Source organism: Prunus avium, chromosome 2 (genome assembly GCF_965620075.1).
Source record: "Prunus avium chromosome 2, drPruAviu1.hap1.1, whole genome shotgun sequence".
Taxonomy (NCBI): Eukaryota; Viridiplantae; Streptophyta; class Magnoliopsida; order Rosales; family Rosaceae; genus Prunus; species Prunus avium.
Window position 1 is genome coordinate 9,832,116 of NC_142285.1, and position 24,382 is coordinate 9,856,497.

The 24,382-nt window shown below is 35.6% G+C and overlaps 3 protein-coding genes and 1 long non-coding RNA gene across 5 annotated transcripts; 3 read left to right on the plus strand and 1 right to left on the minus strand.

Moving 5' to 3' along the window:
• The first annotated feature begins 978 nt into the window (after positions 1-978).
• On the plus strand, positions 979-1,712 carry LOC148296452 (uncharacterized). Its single transcript, XM_088248529.1, has 3 exons — positions 979-1,179; positions 1,270-1,482; positions 1,581-1,712. Exons 1-3 carry the CDS (start codon positions 979-981, stop codon positions 1,710-1,712), a joined length of 546 nt encoding a protein of 181 aa, XP_088104655.1.
• Positions 1,713-1,862: 150 nt separating this feature from the next.
• LOC148296453 (uncharacterized) lies at positions 1,863-3,746 on the plus strand. The gene is made up of 7 exons (XM_088248530.1): positions 1,863-2,105; positions 2,186-2,436; positions 2,549-2,647; positions 2,798-2,905; positions 2,996-3,065; positions 3,150-3,248; positions 3,651-3,746. The coding sequence occupies exons 1-7, from the start codon at positions 1,863-1,865 to the stop codon at positions 3,744-3,746; spliced, it is 966 nt and encodes a 321-aa protein (XP_088104656.1).
• Positions 3,747-7,993: 4,247 nt separating this feature from the next.
• LOC110745153 (TMV resistance protein N-like) lies at positions 7,994-13,725 on the plus strand. Of its 2 annotated transcripts, none has more exons than XM_088248910.1 (6): positions 7,994-8,746; positions 9,560-10,655; positions 10,791-11,063; positions 11,198-12,136; positions 12,228-12,960; positions 13,044-13,183. In XM_088248910.1, the coding sequence occupies exons 1-6, from the start codon at positions 8,232-8,234 to the stop codon at positions 13,049-13,051; spliced, it is 3,564 nt and encodes a 1,187-aa protein (XP_088105036.1). In that variant the 5' UTR covers positions 7,994-8,231; the 3' UTR covers positions 13,052-13,183. The 2 variants fall into 2 exon arrangements, with proteins under 2 accessions (XP_088105036.1, XP_088105035.1); XM_088248909.1 differs by having other exon boundaries at positions 7,997-8,746; positions 13,063-13,725.
• Positions 13,284-23,477, minus strand: LOC148296454 (uncharacterized). Its single transcript, XR_015833802.1, has 2 exons — positions 23,340-23,477; positions 13,284-13,353 (listed from the first exon to the last, which is right to left on the minus strand). It is a non-coding gene; the product is annotated as an uncharacterized LOC148296454 (long non-coding RNA).
• Positions 23,478-24,382: the final 905 nt, after the last annotated feature.

Consider the following 24,382-nt stretch of genomic DNA (forward strand, 5'->3'; position numbering starts at 1 on the left):
TTTATGAAATGGATTGGTTAAAGGGATATGGATAAATCTTGGATGCATGAAGATAGAAGAAGCAAGGATTGGTACCTCAAACAGATTTTAATTATCTTTTATAATTTCAGGTTGCTGGTCAATTAACTATGAATTTGAATGGAGTGACAAACATTGTTAAGTGGCTAGCTCATGGACCACGTAAGGGAGTTTTGAAATATAACGGTTATGCCATAGATGGGTACCGTTACCACACTAAGGCACGTGACAATGAACGTGCTGTCCAAAATAGTGGGGTTTGCTTGGTGGCAAGTACTATGCAAGTTTCAAGTGCAAAGGATAAAAATCCAGTTGTTTCAAACATGATATTCTATGGGGTTATCGAAGAAATATGGGAGCTTAATTATAATCAGTTTCAAGTTCCTTTATTTAAGTGTGCATGGGTAGAGAATGAGAAAGGTGTCAAATATGCCGAGGATAGTGGGTTGACTATGGTGAACCTTAATCGAAAAGGTTATCGAAAGGATGAATTTGTTATGGCCACTCAAGTGAGGCAAGTATTTTACGTTGATGACCCTGAAACTGATGGTTGGTCAATTGTACTTCCAATGCCGAATAGAGTTTATATTCATGGTGATGAGTTAGAGGATGCCGTACTTGAGCACCAATCCTTTACTAATGGACTGCCAGCAGTAGAAGAATTTAAATATGATATTGGTGAGGGTGAGGCGAAGTATATGCGAACAGATTGCGAGGGGATATGGGTCACTAATAGAAAAAAACAAGCATAGATGTTGGTTTTTTATGTGAGAATTTTCATTAAATCTATTATGTGTATTATCTTTTGTGTGTATTGTCAATTTACATAATTTATTTTGTTATATGCGTATTCTAATGTTCTTCTTTTATGCAGATATGGCTGAATCAAATGAAGGGAGTACATCACAAACAACTAGTACATCAAATAGTGAAGGTAAAAGGAAGCGTGGTCCAACAGAAATGAATCAAATTCAAATAAAGAAACGTAAAGGGAAAATGGTAAAAGTTCTGTTTAACTCCAAAGGAGAAGCAAGTGGTCAGGCGGGTAAACAATTGGCTTCATACACCGGTGTAGTAGCTCGAACCTTTATCCCCATTACCATCAATGCTTGGAGTGATGTGGATGACCAATTGAAAGAGAAAGTGTGGACAGAAATTACGGTAATACTCCTTAGTTGATGCTTTTACAGATTTTTTTTAGTTTTCTATTGTAATTTGCCTAAACTGAACATCTTTATTTATTTTATGCAGGCAGTATTTGAATTTCCACCCGAAAGCAAAACGGGGATATTGCAATCAGCTTGTAGCAAGTGGAGGCAATTCAAGTCTAACTTAACGAGGTACCACATACTACCATATAGAAATGACCAACAAGCATTGAAGCAGCCTCCTGACATGTATGACTTCATTGAGTTATCGGATTGGCAAACTTTTGTAACCTCAAGATTAAGTACTGAATGGCAGGTATACTGACATACAAACTTGCTGTTTTTCATTTAAAACAATGATTTTTTTTGGATAAATATGACATATAAACTTCTGGTCTTATACTTATAATGTAGGAAATCCATGAAGCCCAAAAGGAAAGGCAAAGTAAATGTAAATATCATCACAAATCAGGCCGTAAAGGGTATGTTGGAGTGGCCGAAGACTTGGTAAGTGTAAGAGAAGAAACTGTTGGACCATCTTCCTAGGCCTCTGATTTTTTCCTAGGCCTCTACAATCTCTTTCTTTGACTCCATCTTCTACTTAATTGATATAAATGCTTGCTGAAATTGATATGTTTAGTTTGTATTATATTTGTGACTTGTCTTTTATATGCATATTAGGGGAAAAAATGCAAAATGGCTTTCGGCGAAAAGGCAAACCTTGTTGCAAGTGGCACAATAGTTGAGATTAATGTGCCAAACCAGCTGGTTCATAATGTTCCTTTGGGAGAGGGGAACATAAGAGTAGCTGTGAATTGTGCACTACAGGGAGATTCTCCACTACCAATTCCTGTGAAAGGAGTGTTAGAAACGGTTGGGGATGCCATTGGGTCGCAAGTAGCTTGGCCTCAAGATCTTATTGTCTTTGATGATAAAGTGGTAAACTTCTTTTCTAACTAATATGTATGTAATTGTATATATTTATATACATAACCTTCTGCTTTATGCAATAATTGTAGAAGAAGAGGGAAACTACAAAGGAAAAATTAGCGAAGACTTTATTCAAGACTATATCACCAACAATGCCAAAGTCTTGCAAGGTTTTATATGCATACGCACATCAAGTGATGTCCAAAGGTCAGACTATCTCCACAAATATTGATGAGGACATATTTGGTGTGAAAAAGATGGTATACATCTTTCAAGAACAAGTTATCGCGTTCGCTGAAATGAGAGAAATAGGACAATCTATAATAACTGCTTATATTAGGTAATAGTAACTTGATGTTTTATAATTTTGATGTTTTATAATTTTCTGTTTCTCATATTGGCTATTAATCTTGTGTCTCATTTAGTTAGTAACTATGGAAAATGGTTGGCAGCTATTTGTTTCGCTTGGTAAAAAGCCAACAAAGGGATCAAGTGATTGGATTTATGGACCCAGCACGTACCGCACATGATCCAAGAGATGGGAATTTGAGGTCGGAATACATTACGAAATGTTTGAAACAAACGAGCATTGACAGCATCTTTTTGATTCCATATAATCCTGGGTAAGTAAAGTGGTTTTTTTTTTTTTTTTTTTACAAGGAATGTTTGAGTATTACTAATATGTTTTGAATTAACATTAGGGGACATTGGATCCTAACAATAATTGATGAGGACAAAGATAATGTGTATGTCATGGATCCTCTTGGGGCTCGTCACCCTCATGATGCATGGAAAACTGTTGTAAATGAGTAAGTCCGTCTCTCTTAGTTATTTCCTTAATATGTAAATTTTTTGCATTTGGCTTACGGTCTATAACAAGTGTTATTTATCTGTTAAAGTGGGATCAAAGCTTTCAATGCGCAAATTGGGAGACGACCTCGTAAATTACCAATGTGGATTATGCTTTCGGTATGCTTGTATTTCACAAACATTGTAAGATTAATTTTAAGGAACCTAACTAACTAAATGCTGAATTGTTGTGTAAAAATGTAGGGTGCTCCTAAACAAAGCGATGGCAAGTCATGTGGGTATTTTGTGATGAGATACATGAAGGACATTTGTAAAGATTCCTCCCTTGAATTTCGAAATAAGGTACTTAAGGAAATTTGCAACTTCTGTTTTTTTGGTAGTTAGGTCTGTGTTAATATGAACCTTGTGTAATTTTTTTTCACAGCAATGTGCCTCTGTTTTTTTGGTAGTTAGGTCTGTGTCAATTGAGAAAAAATGCTAGCTGTGCTTGTCCAACTCTCTACCCCATCACATGATCATTTAATTGCTAGTTTAAACATGAAGTGGGATCCAATTAATGACTTCTTGTTATCTAATTAGATTGATTGACAAATTAGATTTTCTTGTTCACCAATATGATTTCGTAAATTTGCATATTGGTTCATTTGAAGTGACAACATGTCTTATGCAAATTTAGTACCTTGCACTGTTTAAGCTTATGTTCATATTTTGTGTTTACATTCTATGTGTTTTTTTTTTTTCCAGTATAGAGCTAGAAAGAAGGACACGTACACCCAAATGGAATTGGATGAGGTGCGAGAAGAATTGGCAAGTCATGTCCTAGAATGGCTTTTTGATTAAGCTAAACATTCCTTCATTTTACATGTCTTTCTAGCTAGTATTTTGCTTATGCATAGACAAGTATGGATAATTTGTGGTGTAGGGCTGGTAAATTTGTGATTTGGATGTGACAAGTATGGATCATTCAAGTATTTTGCTTATATATATAGACAATTATGGATATATTTAAATTACTGTTGATATAATGTTTTTTTTATGAGCAATGGCAACACAACATGATTTGGAAATGAGGCCTTTCTTAAATACTATTACAGTAACTAAGTAAAGTGTGATGTGAAACAAGCAAAATACCTACCCTTTCCTTACATAAATGATGCCTATTGTTTATAACAACTTCAGTTTTTCAAAAATAACTGAAGTTGAAAGATAAAAACAACAACCAGACATCTATTATCACTGATGCCTAAAACGAGAAGTAGCATCAGCATTTATGTAACCACCAGCACTATTCGAGGCTTTTCACGTCCGCAAAATAAAAAAAGCGATGATGTATAACATAATTCACAACACCATTATTTGTTTCTACGATGTTGTAATTGATAATATGCATCAGCATAGTAGATATCACTGATGCTGTTAGACCTCTTTAGCATCACCCCTTTTAAAACTACTGATGATGTTAGAACTCTTTAGTCTCATCCCTTTTGAAAGTACTGATGCTGTTTCGGGTTTAGGCGTCAGAAGTCAACCTTTTTTTGGCACCCGGAAATCATTTAGGCATCGGAGTTTTCTTGATATCCGATGTAGTAAGTAATAAACAGCGACGGAGAATATCCGTTGCCTATTACATAGGAATAGGCAACAGTCACCAATACCACGGTATTTATGTGTAATAGGCAACGGATTTTATCCGTTGCTAAAGCCCTTTTTTGGCATAGTGTTCCCTCCATTTGCTTTAAATGAATAACCATTCTTATCAAGAGTTCCAAGGGAAATGAGATTCTTACGCAACTTTGGAATGTGCCTTACCATTCCAAGCGTCCTAACAGCCCCATCATGCATCTTCATCTTGATTGTACCGGTGCCTTTGACTCTACAAATTGAGCCATCCCCCATCATAACTTCGCCACCTTCTTCTTTCTCATACGTGTCAAACCACTCCTTGTTTGAGCACATATGGTATGAGCATCCGGAATCCAAAATCCAATCGGAAGAGGAACAACTTGAAGAATTAGCCAATGCATTTATTTTAACATTGCTACTCACACATAAAAGCTCACCATCACTTTCAGTGACTTCTTCGGCTGTGTTTGCTGCATTCTTCCCTTTGCTCTTCTTCTCCTTCCATATGGGGCAATTCTTTTTCCAATGCTCCTTTGACCCACATTCGAAACAACCGTCTTTCGCCTTGGATTTGGACCTTCCTCTGTTGCCTTTCTTGCCTTCACGCTTCTTTGAACGGCCTCTCTCTCCGGTCTTTGCAACTAGACCTTCACCTTGAGAGTTTTCTCCCGAACGTTGAGCCATCCTATGGTGTGTCATGATGTCTTGCACCACAGGCTCAAAATCCAGAGTAACCTTCCCGAATATAAGAGTGGTTCGGAAGTGCTTATAGGACGGAGGTAAGGATGTCAACAACATAAGAGCCTTATCCTCCGTACTATAATTAACTTCCATTCTCTGCAAATCAACAACACATCTATTGAAACTACTTAGATGTTCCATTAGATTTCCTCCCTCCTCCATCTTAAGATTTAGGAGTTCTTCCTTGAGGAAGAGTTTGTTGGACAACGACTTCCCTGCAAACATCTCTTCGAGCTTCTCCCATGTTTGCTTCGCCGTATCCTTCATCACATTGATGAGCACATCATCGGAGAGGTAGTTTTCGATGGCTCCTCTAGCTAATTCGTCAAGCACTCCCCATTCATCATCTGTCATGCTAGTTGGCTTCTTCTCCTTGCCAACTAACACAACATGGAGATTTTGTTGTGTAAGGGCTGACTTCATCCTTCGTTGCCAAAGTGTGAAGTTCTCCTTCCCTGTGAAAGGCTTCAACTCCACCTTCATGCTTGTTGCTTGTGGTTGTTTCAACTGCTGTGAACTGCCACCACTATCAACTTCCTTGTCACTTGCCATCTTCAACACACTAGCACTCCAAAAGAAGAACTAGCACAGCTGCCAACCACAGCTCTGATACCACTTGTTGTGAATTAAAACCAATTCACTCCCCTTTAGACCTTGTTGTTGATGGACTTTGGACAAAACTCAATGATGGATGAGTCTTACACAAACACACAGAAAATAACCAAGCACAAATGACACAAGTGTTTATAGAGGTTCAGCAAATTTTGCCTACATCCTCTTGGTGATCCCCTTGAGAAATTTCACTAATGAAGATAGGTTACAGCTTTGGTTTACAACTGAAAACCCCCTTAGAACACTACCCTCACAATCTGTTTCTCTCACACCCTTGCTCAACACCTTGATACAATTGAGAACTCTCTCTTCTACTTGACTCACTAGTTCCAGCTACTTTGCCTCTAACAATGCTGTCTTGCTTCATCTCTTTCTCAAATACACAACCCCTTGCACTTGAGAAAAGCCTCATCACATCTTCCCACGTTCTGCCCTTGTTTTACTGAATTAGATCACACCTTGGGCAGGCAAAGGGCTTGATAATGACAACTACAAGTTCAGCTACCCAATAAAGGTAGGAACACCTTGAAACAAGCCAACATCTTTCCTTAATTTGCTCTCCTTGCTTCCCAGCAACTTGCCACCTTTCATTTAAGTCAGAAGTGACTTAAAATATTCTTGCAAGTGGATAGAAAACGATAGCACACTAAAGAAACTGTTGAGAAACAGTGCAAATTCGAAACAGCACGTGTTGGGCGACCGGTCGCAAGAAGATTTTCGCTCCAGACTTCGACTCTGCCCGAAAACGACCGGTCGCAAATAGCTGGCGACCGGTCGCGAGTCGACTTAGCTCCAGACTTCGACTCTGTGAAGAAACGATCGGTCGCAAATGTCGTGCGACCGGTCGCTAGTCCAAAAATTAGTATCCTTTATGCGAGCCAATTTTCCAACACTTAGGCAACCTGCGCTCAGCGACCTGCTTGAGAATGCTGACAAAGCTGACCACCAAATCCTTATAAGAATTCACATTGATGGTAATGAGGTCAAACAACGGGCAGAGCATCGCACCCATGACTCCCGGATAGTTATCAAAAAGCCGATTCCTGAAATTGGAGACCAGATGCAAAACAGAAGACGACGATTTCTGATAAAAGTGGTGAAGCGCCCTAACAACTTATCACAGCGATGAGTGGAACGGGAAAAAAAAATTAGAACACAACAGCGACACAATCTATGGAAATTATGAGAAGCAATAAATATGGGAGCATGTTAAATAAATAAACAAAGGGTGCCATTAAACCAACCCTAAAATTAACTTAATACACCCTATTACCAAATAATTAAAAATATGGGAGCATGTTAAATATATATTGTTAGTTGAGTCTCTAATCCTCTAGTGGGGAATGCAACAGGTTCGACACATGTTGGTTACAAAAGTTGCATTTTAAGAAATATTTTTCATTTTTTGGGCTGGAGAAAAGAAAATGACATGGGCTGTAGCCCAGGTTATGCGTTTATCAACTACAATAACTCTGCCTTACTATAACTACATTTATATTTATTCACAAGAAGCATGGTCAAGCTAAACACATATTTCTTCTTTTAATGAAAGCTAAGCACATATTTAAGTTGTGTTTAATTGTGGGTTTAGGATAATCATCCTAATTAGTATTACCGAGAAGCTTCATTCAAGTGATGCTGATTGATAGAAACCCTTCAACCTTAACCCAATGCCAAAGAATCAGAACTATTATTTCTTATTGAAACTGGATTTACAATTACATGCCCTAGAATGAGCATAAGCCCACTAATATAATCGCTTCCCAGTTAAGCAAATAACAGCTGTTAACTAACAAAACAAATTGCCAGCTAACTAACCAATTGCCTAACAAAACCTTGCCAGCTCAGCTAACATACAAAAAGACCATATTAACCCTGAGAATTCTATCACTGATTAATCACAAAGCTACAGATCTCATCTCAGAACTGAAAGTCAAACATTATTGATTTTCTGTAGCGGATGGGACTAGGCACCAACACCTGTAAATTATATCAAAGAGTCGTTGTAAAGATAACATAATCTAAAGATATGCATTTAAGTACCGTGAAAGGATTTGTTGGTTGTTGAAAAGTTAGGTGTCCTTAGAAATATCTAACGGAGGTAAATTTGGACCACATCCTTGCACAGAAGGGAGAAGAAAGGTGAGGCCCATTGAGTTCACAAAAACTGAAAAAGACAAACCAGTCTTAATATTAATTTATTGAGCAAAAGTCCCAAGTGTGCGCGTCAGAAACCAAAGGAAGCTGAAAACTGGAAGTAAGTTGCATTAATTATTGGAAGTTCCTCTCCCCCTCTTAAACTTCATCACATTCACAACTGCAACCAACAACTTAGTCTTTGATCTGAGTATGGCCAACCTACAGGGACATTCTTCTTCTTCTTCTTCTTCTTCTTCTTCTTTCACTCATGATCCATGGACATATGATGTGTTTGTGAGTTTTAGAGGTAAGGATACACGCACCAATTTTACAGATCATTTGTACAAGGCCTTGTCCGATAAGGGGATCTACACCTTCATTGATCGTGAGCTTATAGGAGGACAGAAAATCTCACCAGCCCTTCTCGAAGCAATTGAAGAGTCACGGATTTCTCTCATTGTATTCTCTGAAAACTATGCATCCTCACGCTGGTGCTTGGACGAACTCGTTGAGATCCTTCGATGCAAAAACTCAACGAAACAAATAGTTTGGCCCATTTTTTACAAAGTGAATCCGTCGCATGTACGGAACCAAACAAATAGTTTCGGTGATGCATTTGCTGACATGAACTGCAGATTTAAGGATAATACGGAGAAGGTGCTAGGGTGGAGGAGCGCTCTTAGAGAAGCAGCAAGTTTGAAAGGATATACTTGCAAGGCGGGAGAGTATATTTCTACCCTCTATAGTGCGCACATATATATGGTTAATTTAGTGGCTTGATTCTATATTTCAGGGTCATCTATCTTTTTCAAGTTTAATTTTTTCTCTCCTTTTTCCTTTGGTTATATTTAATTGTTACGCATTCAAAAAAGTACTGTTTTGATAAAAATAGAAAACTTTAGACCGAAGATATTTTTCAATAGCTGTAGGGGAGAAGATTCAAAACCCATATACTCCAAAAGCCGTACTAGTCAATATTGTTTTTGTAGTTAAAGAACTATTAGGCTCGTCGAGCAGGGTTACCACAGTGGTGGCCCTCCCCCTTCTTGGCACCAAGGATTGAACCCCCAGGGTCTTTCCTACAAATGTAACAAAAAAAGAAGAACTATTCGATTCCATTTGGATGGAAGGATTCCAAATTCATGGATTTAGATGAAATTATACGGTAAACTTGTTTGTTAGACTAGTAAAATTCATGTAGGCCAGGATTTGGACAGGAAAGAAATGAAGAAGATAAATGGATTTCAAATGATTCCTTACATGTAGTCAATTTCAAATCTATTTTAAAGGCACTACATCTAGTTATTCCAAATTCCTTCATTCTAATGTCGTTCTTGTTTTATAGCAAATTTAGCATTATTCTGAAATCCAAATCCCTTCTTTTAAATCCCTCCATCCAAACGGAACATTACTTTAGCAGACTATCCAACCAAACTCAGTGGAGTAGGGCAGTCGGCTGAATAGACTACCTTGTGTTCTTTGTGTGCTTGCATGTTTACATTTTATTCCTTAAATATGTCAAATTTTTTAAATGGTAGGTCTGAAGCTACATTTATCAACCACATCGTTGAAGAGATTGTAGTCCTAGTGCTGAACCGCACATATTTGAATGTGGCGAAGTACCCAGTTGGAATTCACTCTTGTGTAAGAGCTGTGGAAATGCTTTTATGTGCTGGTGGGAATGGTCGCCGCATAGTTGGGATATGGGGGACATCTGGAATAGGCAAGACAACAATTGCGAAAGCTGTTTATAATGCAATTGCTCATAAGTTCGAAGGGTGTTGTTTCTTGGGAGATGTTAGAGAAAATTCAATGCAACATGGAGGCTTAATCCAACTACAGGAGACTCTTCTTCAAGAGATTCTAGGTGGCAAAAAGTTGAAAATTGTTAGTGCTGATAAAGGTATCTCTATTATACATAAATTGCTGAGGCATAAAAGGATTCTCTTAATTCTTGATGATGTGAATCAATTGGAGCAATTAGACAACTTGGCTGGAGTTGGTTGGTTCGGTGAGGGTAGTAGAGTCATCATAACTACACAAGATAGCGGATTGCTAAAATGTTATGGAATTGAGTTGATATACGAGGTCCATAAGTTATATGGCAACCAAGCTCTTGAGCTTTTCAGTTTGAATGCCTTTGGAAGAAATGAACCTCCAAATGATTATTTGGAACTCGCAAAACGAGCAATAGCCTATGCTCAAGGCCTTCCACTAGCTATAACACTTTTAGGTTCCCATCTTCATAATAAAGGTATACATCGTTGGCAAGCTATATTAGATGGTTATGAAGGAGAACCTTATACAGGTATACAGAAAATACTTCGAAAAAGTTATGATGCATTAGATAACTCAGTGCAACAAGTTTTTCTAGACATGGCGTGTTTCTTCAAGGGTGAAGATAAGGACTATGTGATGCAAATACTAAATTCTAAGCACAAGGCTTCCCAAGATTGTATTGAAGTCCTGGTTGAGAAGGCAATGATAACTATTCAATATAAAAGGATTTTGATGCATGACTTGCTAGAAAAATTGGGTAAGGATATAGTTCATGAAGAGTGCCCCATTGAGCCTGGCAAGCGTAGTAGATTGTGGTTTCATGAGGATGTCCACCATGTCCTAACAGAAAATAGCGTAAGTATTATATATGCCCTTATGTTCAATCTGAAATAGTACCTGTTGTAACCAATAAATTTCTTAACAAAATGGACTTGCATTTTGCTTTGAAGATCGACTTGGTTTCTTAATATTATTATCTTTTCATCTCAGGGAACAAGAAAAATTAAAGGCATCATGGTGAAGTTTCCCAAGCCAGATGAGATACCCTTGAATGCAAAAAGCTTCTTCGGGATGGTAAATCTTGAAATTTTCATAAACTGTAATGCATTTCTATCTGGATATGTTGAATATCTACCCAACGAGTTGAGGTTCATTGATTGGGGTAGATGCCAGTTACAATTATTGCCATCCAATTTTCAAGCAAGGCATCTTGTTGTGTTCAATATGCCTTGCAGTGATATCAGACAATTAGAGGGATTTAAGGTACGCACTTCAAATTATTTTCATCTATTATTATCTCAAATATATTTCTTTGAGCTTAGTGTCATCGGGTGTTCAAAACTCCTCACATTTGGCGTGTGGTTGATCATTTCCTATTTTGTGTATTTTTCTCACAGAATTTCCCAAAGTTGACATCTATAAATTTAAGTGGTTGTCAATTCTTAGAAAAAATCATTGACTTATCTGGAATCCCAAATTTGAAGTTCTTGAATCTAAGTGAGTGTAAACGTTTGGTTGAGGTCGATGGTTCTGTTGGATTCCTTGATAAACTTGTTGAATTGGATCTCAGAGAATGCTTTCAGCTTACAAGGTTTGGAACAAGACTTAGATTGAAATCCTTAGAAAGACTATATCTATGTGATTGTAAAAGGCTTGAGAGTTTCCCAGAAATAGAGGACAAGATGGAATCGCTAATTATTTTGGATATGGAAGGAAGTGGCATAAGAGAATTGCCTTCATCAATTGCATATCTTACTGGTCTTGAAGTATTAAAAGCTGATTATTGTGAGAACCTTTCAAATGTGTCATTACATCGCATATATGGATTGCAACGTCTCGGTGAGCTTAGTGTCAAAGGGTGTCGAAAACTCCTTACTTTTGGCAATGAGGTTAACTTTGAAGTTTCATCCAGCTACACTGAATTACAGCTGCTTTCAAATAGCTCAAATTTTTCGAATGACAACTCTATCTCATTAGTGCTTCCCAGGCTACGTTTCTTTTTTCTCGGAGGATGCAATTTATCAGCAAGTGATTTCCTCCCGCCTCTCGATTGCTGGTCCACATTAGAAGAACTTGATCTTTCCGGAAACAATTTTGTCAGTCTTCCGGAATGCATTAGCAAATTTGTCAACTTGCTCAGCCTTAGATTGTGTGGTTGCAAGAGGCTTCGGGAAATTCCAGAAGTGCTTCCACCAAAATTAACTTTAGTAACCCTGAATAGTTGCACGTCATTGGAAAAATTTCTTAGACTGTCACCAGGGCTTCAGCATTTGTATTTGACTAATTGCTTTAGACTAAGTGGCAGTGACATCACAGAAAACATTTTGTTGAATCAGGTCTCTCTCTCTCTCTCTCTCTCTCTCTCTCTATATATATATATATATATATATACACGTTTTAAGTCAATGATTGTTGTAACTATTCTAGGTATCTTCTCAGAGTTCCACAATCGAAATTATAGTTCCAGGAACTGAAGTTCCAAAGTGGTTTAGCTGTTGTAAAGAGGCAACAGTATTTGAAGATCCTTTTTCAGATAATAAAGGGGAATACGATGCTGAATGTGAAGTTTGTTTTGAAATTCCTCCAAATTTAGAATGGGAGACATCAAGATTGGCTCTATGTGCTGTTTTCGATCTCATGAGTTATCATGATTGTCAGTTTCGCGCCAAGACTCTCATAAATGGAAAACATGTCAACGAGATATATATTTGGGCTGAGTATGCAATAAAGTTAGAGGAAACTCATGTGTGGCTCAACTGTAGTCCATTATTGGATCCGAACAAGAACATGGTGGAAGGACCGACGCGGTTGCAACAAGGTAATATGTGTCAAGTTATATTTTACTACCACGGTGCAGGGTCGATTACAAGGTTTGGGGTCCACCTATTAGGCCACCAGGTTGGTGATGTCAGTGAGGCTGAGGTCATGGTAGTTGACAATGATATCCATCGTCACTACCAAGATGAATTGGTTTCCTCGTCTTTAGCATCAACGAGTGGTGTTGGGAAGAGGCCTCGTGGATTAGATACCATCGCAGTTGATAATCATGGTCCTAACGTCGTGGTCGTGGATCATGATCACAAAGAGCAATACCTTACCTTGTTTTCAGAACCAGCATATCATCCAAAGCGGAGGCATATTGATTTTGATGAGGAGCAAAGTATGTAAATCCATTAAATGTTGAATGATATCTTCGCAATTTAATATATGGTCGTATATGTTTGCTGATGTCAAAGATGACAGCGTTTTGATCTTGTTGCAGATTCACCTATTGATGTGAATGGAGCTCGTTCAATCAAGGGCATTGATGATGTTGCGGAAGAAATGTACTTGATGAAGGATTATTTTGGTCAAGGCAATAACAGATTGTGGCTTGATCCATTTAAACACAAGAGAAGATGAACAAAGTCCCTAGTTCTCCTGCCCTACTATATATGCAAAATCATGTCTTCAGAAATCAAATCGGCCTGCAAATAATGAAGCTAGAAGGAGACATAATGCACCAGGCGAGGTTTACAGTTGGAACTTCTTACACTTGGTCATTGCCATATACCTACAAAGGCACCTTCTACAGTGCACCAGGTGCACCCATGCACCATTTGTCCTTTATGATGCTCCCAGATTTTTTAAAAAATTGGTTACCGGTTATACAAGTTATCAAGTTTCCACTTTTTGAAAATGTAATTGCATAAGGGTCATGCAATTATGCCCTTCCTGTTTGGCAATTGGCATATGATTGGATAGTGATTTACAGTAGTTTAGATATGAGAATACCATAACATTGTAAGAGGATCCTAAAACTTATAAGTTACAAGATTTGGGCAGCTGTTTACAAGTTTTTGAACTATGATTACAACATTAGGGTTCACCTAATTCATAGTATTGTAAACATCCCAGTTTAAAAGTATAAGGACCCAATTTATCATCGGAATGTTCCTATTTACCCTAATATTGTACTACATGTCTTTATCTTTGTAAATTACGATGTTACAAGATTAAGGATGGGTTTTACAATGTTCTGGAATATAACTATCCATAAAAGAGTAATACAAGACCTTAGTATTGTAAACATCCGAGTTTACAAGTATAAGGACCCAATTTACCATCCGAATGTTCCCATTTACCCTAATATTGTACTACATGTCTTTATCTTTGTAAATTACTATATTACAAGATTAAGGATGCATTTTACAATCAAATGGAACGTAACTGTCCAAAACCGAGTAAAACAAGACCTTAATATAGTAAAAGTTTGTGTTTACACATATAAGGACTCAATTTACTTTCCTAATGTCCATAGTTACCTTAATATTGTACTAAACGTCCTTCTCTTTGTAAATTACGATATTACAAGATTAAGGATGGGTTTTACAATGTTCTGGAACATAACTATCCATAAAAGAGTAATACAAGACCTTAGTATTGTAAACATCCGAGTTTACAAGTATAAGGACCCAATTTACCATCCGAATGTTCCCATTTACCCTAATATTGTACTACATGTCTTTATTTTTGTAAATTTCGATATTACAAGATTAAGGATGCATTTTACAATCAAATGGAACATAACTGTCCAAAACCGAGTAAAACAATACCTTAATATAGTAAACGTTTGTGTTTACACGTATAAGGACCCAATTTACTTTCTCAATGTCCCTAGTTACCTTAATATTGTAATACATGTCCATCTCTTTGTAAATTACGAAATTACCATAATAAGGATGGGTTTTACAATCTCCTGGAACATAACTATCCTAAATAGAGTAATACGAGACCTTAATACATGTTTACAATACTAAGGACCCAATTTACCTTCCGAATGTTCCCCTTGACCCTAATGTTGTACTACATGTCTTTATATTTGTAAAGTACGATATTACAAGATTAATGATGCATTTTACAATCATATGGAACATACCTGTCCAAAACGGAGTAAAACAAGACCTTAATACAGTAAACATTTGTGTTTACACGTATAAGGACCCAATTTACTTTCTCAATGTCCCTAGTTACCTTAATATTGTAATACATGTCCATCTCTTTGTAAATTACGAAATTACCATAATAAGGATGGGTTTTACAATATCCTGGAACATAACTATCCTAAATAGAGTAATACGAGACCTTAATATTGTAAACATTCATGTTTACAATACTAAGGACCCAATTTACCTTCCGAATGTTCCCCTTGACCCTAATGTTGTACTACATGTCTTTATATTTGTAAAGTACGATATTACAAGATTAATGATGCATTTTACAATCATATGGAACAACCTGTCCAAAACGGAGTAAAACAAGACCTTAATATAGTAAACGTTTGTGTTTACACGTATAAGGACCCAATTTACTTTCTCAATGTCCCTAGTTACCTTAATATTGTAATACATGTCTATCTCTTTGTAAATTACGAAATTACCATAATAAGGATGGGTTTTACAATCTCCTGGAACATAACTATCCTAAATAGAGTAATACGAGACCTTAATATTGTAAACATCCATGTTTACAATACTAAGGACCCAATTTACCTTCCGAATGTTCCCATTTACCCTAATATTGTACTACATGTCTTTATCTTTGTAAATTACGATATTACAAGATTAAGGACGCATTTTACAATCATATGGAACATAACTGTCCAAAACCGAGTAAAACAAGACCTTAATATAGTAAACGTTTGTGTTTACACGTATAAGGACTCAATTTACTGTCCTAATGTCCCTAGTTACCTTAATATTGTACTAGATGTCTTTATCCTTGTAAATTACAATATTACAAGATTACGGATGGGTTTTACAATTCTATGGAACAATTTACAACGAATTTTTTGTCAATTGCATTATTCGTTTGCAATTTCCAATTAACTGTTTGTCAATTGCATTATTCCTTTGCATTTTCGATCTAACTGTTTGTCAATTACATTATTACCTTTTCATCTTAGGTGAGGAAATCTATCAGTGCCCTTTCCATCTTATGGTCACTTCCTTTGGAATTAACTAATTGAACCCATTGAGATAGAACAATACACGATCATATTTGACATCATTATATAATAAGTCTATAGCATCAAACAAATTACATAAGCTAACACTTAACATCTACCACAAAGAAAGACAACAATAGTGAAGTGGTTAGAAATTCAGAAAAGCTAGTCAACAATAGTGCTTAATCAGTAAGCAAAAGCTAAGAATATATAAGCTTACAATTGTACTGCTCAGATGATTGAGAAATATACAGAAGCTTTGATTTCTTTCTTCTATTGCTCTCTCTGTTCTCTCTCTCTCTCTTCCCTTCCTTTCTTCTATTCTTGAATAATCAAACCTTCATTTTAACAAGCCCAACTAAAGAAGAGAGAGAAGAAGAGACACGAGTCGTGCGAAGAAAAAGAGATTTGTGCCAAGAAGAGGAAGAGATAGAAGTCGCAGGCAAGCCTTCTTTCTTTTTAGATTTCTCTTTTCTTTTTCTTTTTTTCTTTTTTTAACTTGGAGCAACCCATTTAACCAGTCACTCACTATTAAGCAATGTTTTTATGCATTCTACTAAGTTTTTTTGCACATGGATTACAACCTTTTGAACATACAATTAATTATGAAGGATTCATCATTAGTGAGAGATTCTATGTTTCATAATTGTGCAAAGATAACAATTATTGCAAGACTGAAATGCAAATAGGACTACTTTGATTGTCAATTGCACTACTAGAATGCAAATTACACTACCTGTTTGTCAATTACATTGACAAATCACATATTATATTTACATTTTCAATTAATTATGCATAGATAATGGAAATTGCTCGACTTGAATGCAAATAGTACTACTTTGTTTGTCAATTGCACAACTGGAATGCAAATGGCACTGCCTGTTTGTCAATTACATTGACAAATCACATATTGTATATACTTTCTCAAAATTGAAAAGACTGTCAATAACATGGCAATATACATACACTAATCTGAAAATACAACTTTATGGTACAATGCCCATTCACAATGCTAATGGGATGATTCTTTCAATTGGCACATAAACTATGATATAACAGTCAAATTTACTTTAAAAGCTTATTCTCAATGGTACTACATCAAAGCTAACATAAACTTCATTCATGTAATTGAAAGTATTGTTCAATACATTCACTATACATAACCAATAATTACAAATCTAAAATCTCAAGTCATTATGTATAATAATAATAATAATAATAATAATAATAATAATAATAATAATAATAATAATAATAATAATAATACAATAATAATAATAAAATCTCCATATACAATGAAAAATATTACAAATTCAAGTAGCCGCCTAATTCTTTACCCCAACCTAAAAACAATTCACCAAAATGAATATATATTCCTCATGCATCACTAAAATAAATAAATAAAATCTCCAACCATTCACCAAAATGAAAGACAAAGACAGAGAGATAAATCTGAAGAAAAAACAAAATTTTACCCATATCATATGTGGGGATAGGTGGATGGGCTGCTAGTTGGAATACTTGCAAATCCAAAATCAAAATCAAAACAATACCTAACTGGAAAACATAATCAAAACCAATTTCAAATTAAGAAGCCCAAGAAGAAGAGTGAGTCCCTTTCCCATGAAGAAGATTTAGAAGTCATGTAAATTAGGACTCTTCATATGCGTGGTACCATTGATTGCAGTGAAGTTTCATGTTCAGTGTGTTGGGAAGTCCTGTAAATAGGAAAACATACAAGCCAAATAAAACAATAGTTATAGATAACTACCCACAGGTCAAGTATTCTAGTAAACAATGGTTTACAAGATTAAGGACTGATGGTACCTTAATGTCATAAGGGTATTTATTTTACCCTTAATTAATTCACATATTTTTTAGGGGAAATAAACTTGTCCAAATGTATGGTACAATTGAAATGTTATAACTTGTCCAAATATATGGTACAATTTAAAAGTTATAAAAGTTCGTAAATGATTAAACGAATATTTTCTATTTGGACTTGGACAACAAGTCCTTATTAAACACATAAAGCCACTTGGAAGCTATAATACTTTGTAACTTTATTTATGTGTGTCCATTATAGCTTGCAATTGCGCAATTGGACTGTAAATGAGACTGCTTTGTTTGTCAATTGTAAGACACGAATGCAAATGACACTACCTGTTTGTCAATTGAATTTACAAATCACATACTGTATTGACATTCTCAAATTTGAAAATCATTTGTGCATTCCTTCATTATTGAAAAGTGAGACATGACTTAGCATTAAAAAAAAGTTTTTAGTAGAAATGTGGACCTTGGAGATGTAAAATTGGATCCTTATTCTAGTAAATATGAGGGTTTACAAGCTTAAGGACTCATAGAACACTAACTAGTGCTTTGGTTTGTTTAGAAACAAACAAGAGTTTTTGTTTGAATTTTTTTTTTTGAAGTGTCAAAATTATATTTTTGGAGCATGAGAGATTATAGAATGTCATAAGGAGTTCGTATGAATTTTTTTGTGTAGTTTGTGTATTTTTAATTTATTTATTATGATTTACATGAGATTTTAAAAGATTAAGGACTGATATTATAATATTTTGGATACAAATGTGCCACGTTGTAAAGGGAATCCAAAAACACGTAAGTTACAAGATTTTGGTATCGATTTATGAGTTTTTTGCACTTAGATTACAACATTTGGGTTCACCGAATCCATAATGTTGTAAATTCCCTTTTTACAAGGATATGGATGCACTTTACACGATTTTGCATCGTGATTAAAACGTTAAAAAACACTCCTCCTTATTTTTGTAAAAACAATGGTTTACAACATTACGGACCCATCTTGCAGCATTTGAGACATGACCGTTCCCAAACCTTGTAAAACCATGGGTTTCGTAATTGCCAATCCAGCAGTCGATTTTTGCAAATTGAAATGCCAATTAAGTATTTTCTGTTTATCAATTGCCAACTTGATGGGACTGGGCGAAAGCAAAATAGGCAGTTGATGGGCATGAGTATTGGTTCGGTAATTGATGGTAAAACATGCTCTCTTTTTTTTTTTTTTTTTTAATATCAATGGCAATTGCCAAACAAGAGACAAATTTCCCATCATTATTTAAAAGTGAGATCTGACTTAAAAAAAAGAGCTTAACAATAAAAGTTAATATGTGAAAATCCAATGCTTTGTACCTTTATTTATGTGGATCTGTATGACCTAATACTTTCTATTAACTTGTATTTATTTTACCCTTAATCAATTCAAATGTTTATTTTGAAAAATAAACTTGTCCAACTGCATAGTTCAATTTTCTTTTGTATTTTCATAATAAACATATAAAGCATGGGACTACTATGATTGTCAATTGCACGCTTGGAATGCAAATAGAACTAGTTTGATTGTCAATTGAATGACTGGAATGCAAATGGCACTACCTGTTTGTCAATTGCATTGACAAATCACATATTGTTTTTATATTTTCAATTAATTGTGCACAGATAATGTCAATTGCGCTATTGGAACGCAAATGAGAATTGTTTGTCAATAGCACAACTGGAATGCAAATGACATTGCCTGTTTGTCAATTGCATTGACAAACCACATATTGTATTTACATTCTCAAAATTGAAAAGGCTACCAATAACATGACAATATGCATACACTAATTGTAAAAACGGACTAACCAACCAATTGCTAATTGGATTCAAAAATGACATATCAAAGTACCTATTGCATTTTCATTACAAAAATGCAAGGCAACAAATATAATGTCGCATAATCTAATTGCAATAATAGACTAGTCAGTTGGTAATTGCATTCTGAAAATGCAAAAAGATTGCCAATTGTATTTTAAGTTACGTACACTAACTACAAAAAATCCCTTACAATTTGGTAATTACATGCCTAAATATTATACCAAACTTCAATATAATAGAACAATTCCGATGAAAATGAGTTGAAGATGAACTCAATGTCAGAGCTCATAATATCATTACAATTAAGAAATTATACCTAATGCTTTTCAAATGAGTCACAAAAATTTCAACGTCAACAATATGCCCAACATGAAAAGGAAAAAAAAAGATACTGAAATTAATCATATTGGGTTTTTTGTCTGTAAAAAAAAAAAAAAAAAACTCAAATCACAATGGGTTTCTTTTCAGCAAAAAAAAACTCACATCCACATCTCGACCACAATGCCAAGCTAAATAAAAAAACATATAGTACAAAAAGAATAGTATGACTGAAAAAGAAAATTAAAGCTTCGTAAACAAAAGGTGCAAAGAAATAATTAAATTGCTAAATAATTATATAAAGCAACAAAGATTGCCTTTTTGGTATGAGCCACACTAATCACATCAATTTGCTAAAATGTAAATGTATGAATTAAAGAGTTAATTAATGCACATGGAACTAAGACTAAGCAGAATTCAGATAATAGATGATGCCTTAAATAATCTATAATGTTTAATAACATATATAATGATGAAAATTTAAAACTCACATACATGAAGGATAGACAATCCTAGGATAGTAAGCATGAGAGGAGAGGTAATAAGCAGGGCTTCCTATGTAGATCTACACATGATGAATGAAAATCAAACAATTCATAGAAAATTACAGCACTCTTTCTAAAACACAACACCAAGTGAACATCCAATTGTCAGTCAGTAAGAGAAGGCACAAGGTCAGCAAAAAATTAGAGAGACTAAAAGGAAACTAAAGAAACTAACAGAGGCTTTTATTGTTTGGTTGTTATGTAGCTTTCATTAAAACCCCAAAAAAGAGGCAACCTTCACACGCATTTAGTAGAATACTGACAAGAAGAAAAAAAGAAAAAAAATCATAACAAGCTTCCAAAGATTATATTCATAAATCAATGGGGCTACAGGAGGATGAGAAATCCTCACAACCCATCCCACACGGCCAAGACTACAAACAAAAGCGAAAAAAACCACATAAAAAAGAAGAATCCGGGCTAAACAAAGGCAAACAAAGCAACACTCCAGAGCCCAGCCAAAAAAAAAAGAAAAAAAAGAAAGAGACTTAAGACTGACATCATAGCACATTCAGGAATCCGAATACGAAAACAAGATGCAACTTGTAGACACAAGAACCAACTCAGAAAAATAAAAAAATCAATTGGAAAAGAAGAAAAAAAAACACCAAAAATTGATGAATGCAGCAGTAAACTCAAAATTAAACTAACATTACCAAATCTACATCTAGTTCAACACTAATATGAAATCCTCACCTTGTCTCCAAATTAATGGTCCAAATATAAATTAAAAAGTTGAAAACTTGCACAGACCATAGCCCAATATTAAAACCTAAAACTTACAATATAAATTAGAAAACTCAAACCTTGAATAATTAAAATTATCTTTTCGCATAGGGAGAGTGATGCCCATAAGGATGCCCATTACTAAACTTTTTGGCTAAGATGGTTTCAGATTAACAAAATTGAAACCCTAAACTTTCTATTTCAAAGGATGCCATCACTCACAAATTTGTGCCCACCCACGTTTGGTGCTCGTATCTAAGAGAGAGAGAGAGAGAGCAAGCCAAAGCTATAGAGAAAGAGAATCCAGTGAGGGAGGGAGAGTGAAGGCTGAAACGAGAGAGAGAGAGAGAGAGAGAGAGAGAGGGCAGAGATCGAGCTAAATGGGGATTTCAATTGGGGCTGAGATTTTTGGTATGGGTTTGGTTTTGAAACGAAGCTTGGGAAGGAGATTGAGAGACCATGAGATATAGAGATGACAGAGACAATTAGGGAGAAGAAAGAGAGAGATACTTGAGAGGAGAGGAGTTGTGTTCGTCGCGCTGTCTCGTCATCACAGAAGGAGGAGAGGAGCGATTTTGGAAGGAGTCGAACTGGAAGAGAGAGAGAAAAGAGAAACCCAACGCTACTGAAGAAGAGTTTTTGTTTTTGTTTTCTTTTTACCTACAACAACCGATTTATCCGGTAACAAACTCAACGGTGTGGATAACTTCACATCACCAACTACTCATCCAACGGTTTATAACAATGGGCGCATCCATGCGCCAAGCCCACCGTAGAATTTTCCTACATCCATCTACAATATAACCTCAGATTTCATCAACCAACGCAAATATTTAAAAATTCATCACTTATTAGCTCTTTTTTTTATTATTATTATTATAGAAAACAATTATACATAACTTCACTTATCAGCTTTAAACATCAAAACATTCCCAAATTCAAGATATAATGACCATATTCCTTATCTAAATCATAACCATGGCTACAAAGTTGAGACTAGAAACTTACACAACTTCCACAACTACTGCAGCCCAATTGGTTATTTGAGTTCTTTATAGGTTCAGCCCAAGTCAAAGTCACATGATTTCTAAAGCATTCCCAACCTACAAACAACACAAAGTGCTTTCCCAATAATTTCACTTTTTTCCATTTATTCCAACTAAAAACCCAGAGAGGAGTCCTACGTTGCTTCATCTTAAGGACAAAAAAGTGATTAATGCCAAAGAATTTCAAGACAAAAGCGATAGCTCAAAACACTAAATCATACAAATGTGGCTATTTAGTATTGAAAGAGTATTAATCTGAAATGACCAACTACAATAAAAGAAACATAAAGGCAGAGCTCAAATTGAATAACTATGAAACTTTTACAAAAAAACACCAATCATTTACAAGAGGAACACCCTCCCAATAATCCAAAATTCAGCACCAGATTGGAACCAAAAGCAAAACCCAAAAATGAAAATTACTTCATAACGAGACATGAAATGTTCATCCAACAATTGATAATAAGCCTAAACAAAGCTTTGTATGAGACAAAGCTCATGAAGTCACTATGTATATAATATATATAGGAAAAAAAAAGAGCAAACTGAGTTGTGAGAGATTGGAGGTCGAAATTTAAGTCCACACACTGTAAATAACTTGTCAGGGCAGTTATAGCAAGAGAAAAAAAAAATGCTTTGAAGACCAATAAATTCAAATCAATGAGCTCCAAACTTATATCAATATTCAACGATTAATGAATCTTATAAATTAAACCCACCAAATATCCAGAAAATAAAAAACTATCAATCCATCACAGTCTCAACCACCTTGACAGCCTTAATTTAATAGAAAAATCATCTACCTCAACCCCCAATTCAATTCAGAAGCCCTAATTCGACAATCCTAATTTAACAGAAAAAACCCTAAATTCAAAGGAAAGGATGCTTACCTTAAACTGATATGAGAGAGGAATCGAGGAGAGGATATGACGTCGCTGATGCTGTCTCGTCGTCGCCGCTTTCTCGTTGTCACAGAAGGAGGAGAGGAGCTGCTGTGGAAGGAATTGAACTCGAAGAGAAACAAAAATGAGAAACCCAACCCTAGTCGACTTGAAACGTCTCTGACTGAAGGAGAGAGCAATTGTTTTTATTTTTGTCTTTTGTTATACCTATAGCAACAAGTTAACCGGTAATCAACAATCAACGGTGTAGATTATCTCTCATGCCCCAATTACTCATCCAAAGGTCATAATAGTTGGCGCATCAGTGCGCCAAGTGCACCGTAGAATTTTCCTACCTACAAATACAAGCAATAGCGCTGGGTCTTGCTTTTTAGGTCAAGGGTAATCTACTGGATCTGATTGTCTAATGAGCTTGCCTCCTTTGTTTTGAGATGCAATGTTTTAATGGGTACCTATACCTAAATTTTCTGAAGTACTAGTATAATATCTTGCATATTTATTGTTTTCGAACACTTCTCTAATTTTTTTTTTTTTTGGTCAAGAGAACTCCTTTCTATAGTTTCGGAAGGAATTTTGTTCTTTGAATGGTACCATCGTATCATGCATGCTTTGCGTTACTAACATAGTGGTTCAGATTTTCGCATACAGTATCTCTTATATTATGTATGTGGTAGGCCTTCATTAAGATTGATGCTAGCTATATAAGATAAGGGTCCTGGGTATAGTAATAATCAGTAGGTGCAGGGGCATCAAGGGAGCAGCAAAGAAAAATAGCAAAACCAGTGATAAGGGTCGGCCTCGGAAAACGAACCTTGTTATGGATGTGGAAAACCGGTCATATGGGTCTAATAATGATTAATCTAACAGAAAACAGGTTAACTTGGCAGAGAAGGGAGAGGATAATGATGAATGTGGTGATGATGATGATTATGATGGAGCTGATGATTTCGCCTATGAGAAAGGCGACGAGGTTATTAACTTCTTGTTGTAGCGAGTTCTACTAATACCAAGACAAGAGAAAGGGTAGTGGCATAAGATTTTTTCGGTCTTTATTTTAGGCCCATTAATTTACTAATTAAACGAGGATTTAAATTAACATAATTAATGTGACCTAGGGCAAGCTTGACCTTTATTTTAATTTCCACGTGGCGCCATTGGAGTGGTCAAGAAATTATTTGCTCCACAAATGGCTCCCAGCTTCTACATGTCATGTGTGGTGGCATGTAGGAGATGAAAAAATTGGACCTATGTATTCTTTGAATCCCAATTGTTGTTAGACTCCTTGTAAATAAAGGATCTTTGAATTCCTTCTTGATGTTGGACTCCTTATAAAGAAAGGATCTTTGAACTCCTTCTTGCTTAAGAATTCCCAAGGGAT

Bases quoted from the DNA above. Each gene is read 5' to 3' on its own strand.
- LOC148296452 (XM_088248529.1), top strand. From the start codon at position 979: ATGAATCAAATTCAAATAAAGAAACGTAAAGGGAAAATGGTAAAAGTT. The intron at 1,180-1,269 runs GTAATACTCCTT...TATTTTATGCAG, and splicing joins AAGTGTGGACAGAAATTACG to GCAGTATTTGAATTTCCACC. The intron at 1,483-1,580 runs GTATACTGACAT...CTTATAATGTAG, and splicing joins GATTAAGTACTGAATGGCAG to GAAATCCATGAAGCCCAAAA.
- LOC148296453 (XM_088248530.1), top strand. From the start codon at position 1,863: ATGGCTTTCGGCGAAAAGGCAAACCTTGTTGCAAGTGGCACAATAGTT. The intron at 2,648-2,797 runs GTCGGAATACAT...AATTAACATTAG, and splicing joins CCAAGAGATGGGAATTTGAG to GGGACATTGGATCCTAACAA. The intron at 2,906-2,995 runs GTAAGTCCGTCT...TATCTGTTAAAG, and splicing joins TGGAAAACTGTTGTAAATGA to TGGGATCAAAGCTTTCAATG.
- LOC110745153 (XM_088248909.1), top strand. From the start codon at position 8,232: ATGGCCAACCTACAGGGACATTCTTCTTCTTCTTCTTCTTCTTCTTCT. The intron at 11,064-11,197 runs GTACGCACTTCA...TTTTTCTCACAG, and splicing joins GACAATTAGAGGGATTTAAG to AATTTCCCAAAGTTGACATC. The intron at 12,961-13,062 runs GTATGTAAATCC...ATCTTGTTGCAG, and splicing joins TGATTTTGATGAGGAGCAAA to ATTCACCTATTGATGTGAAT.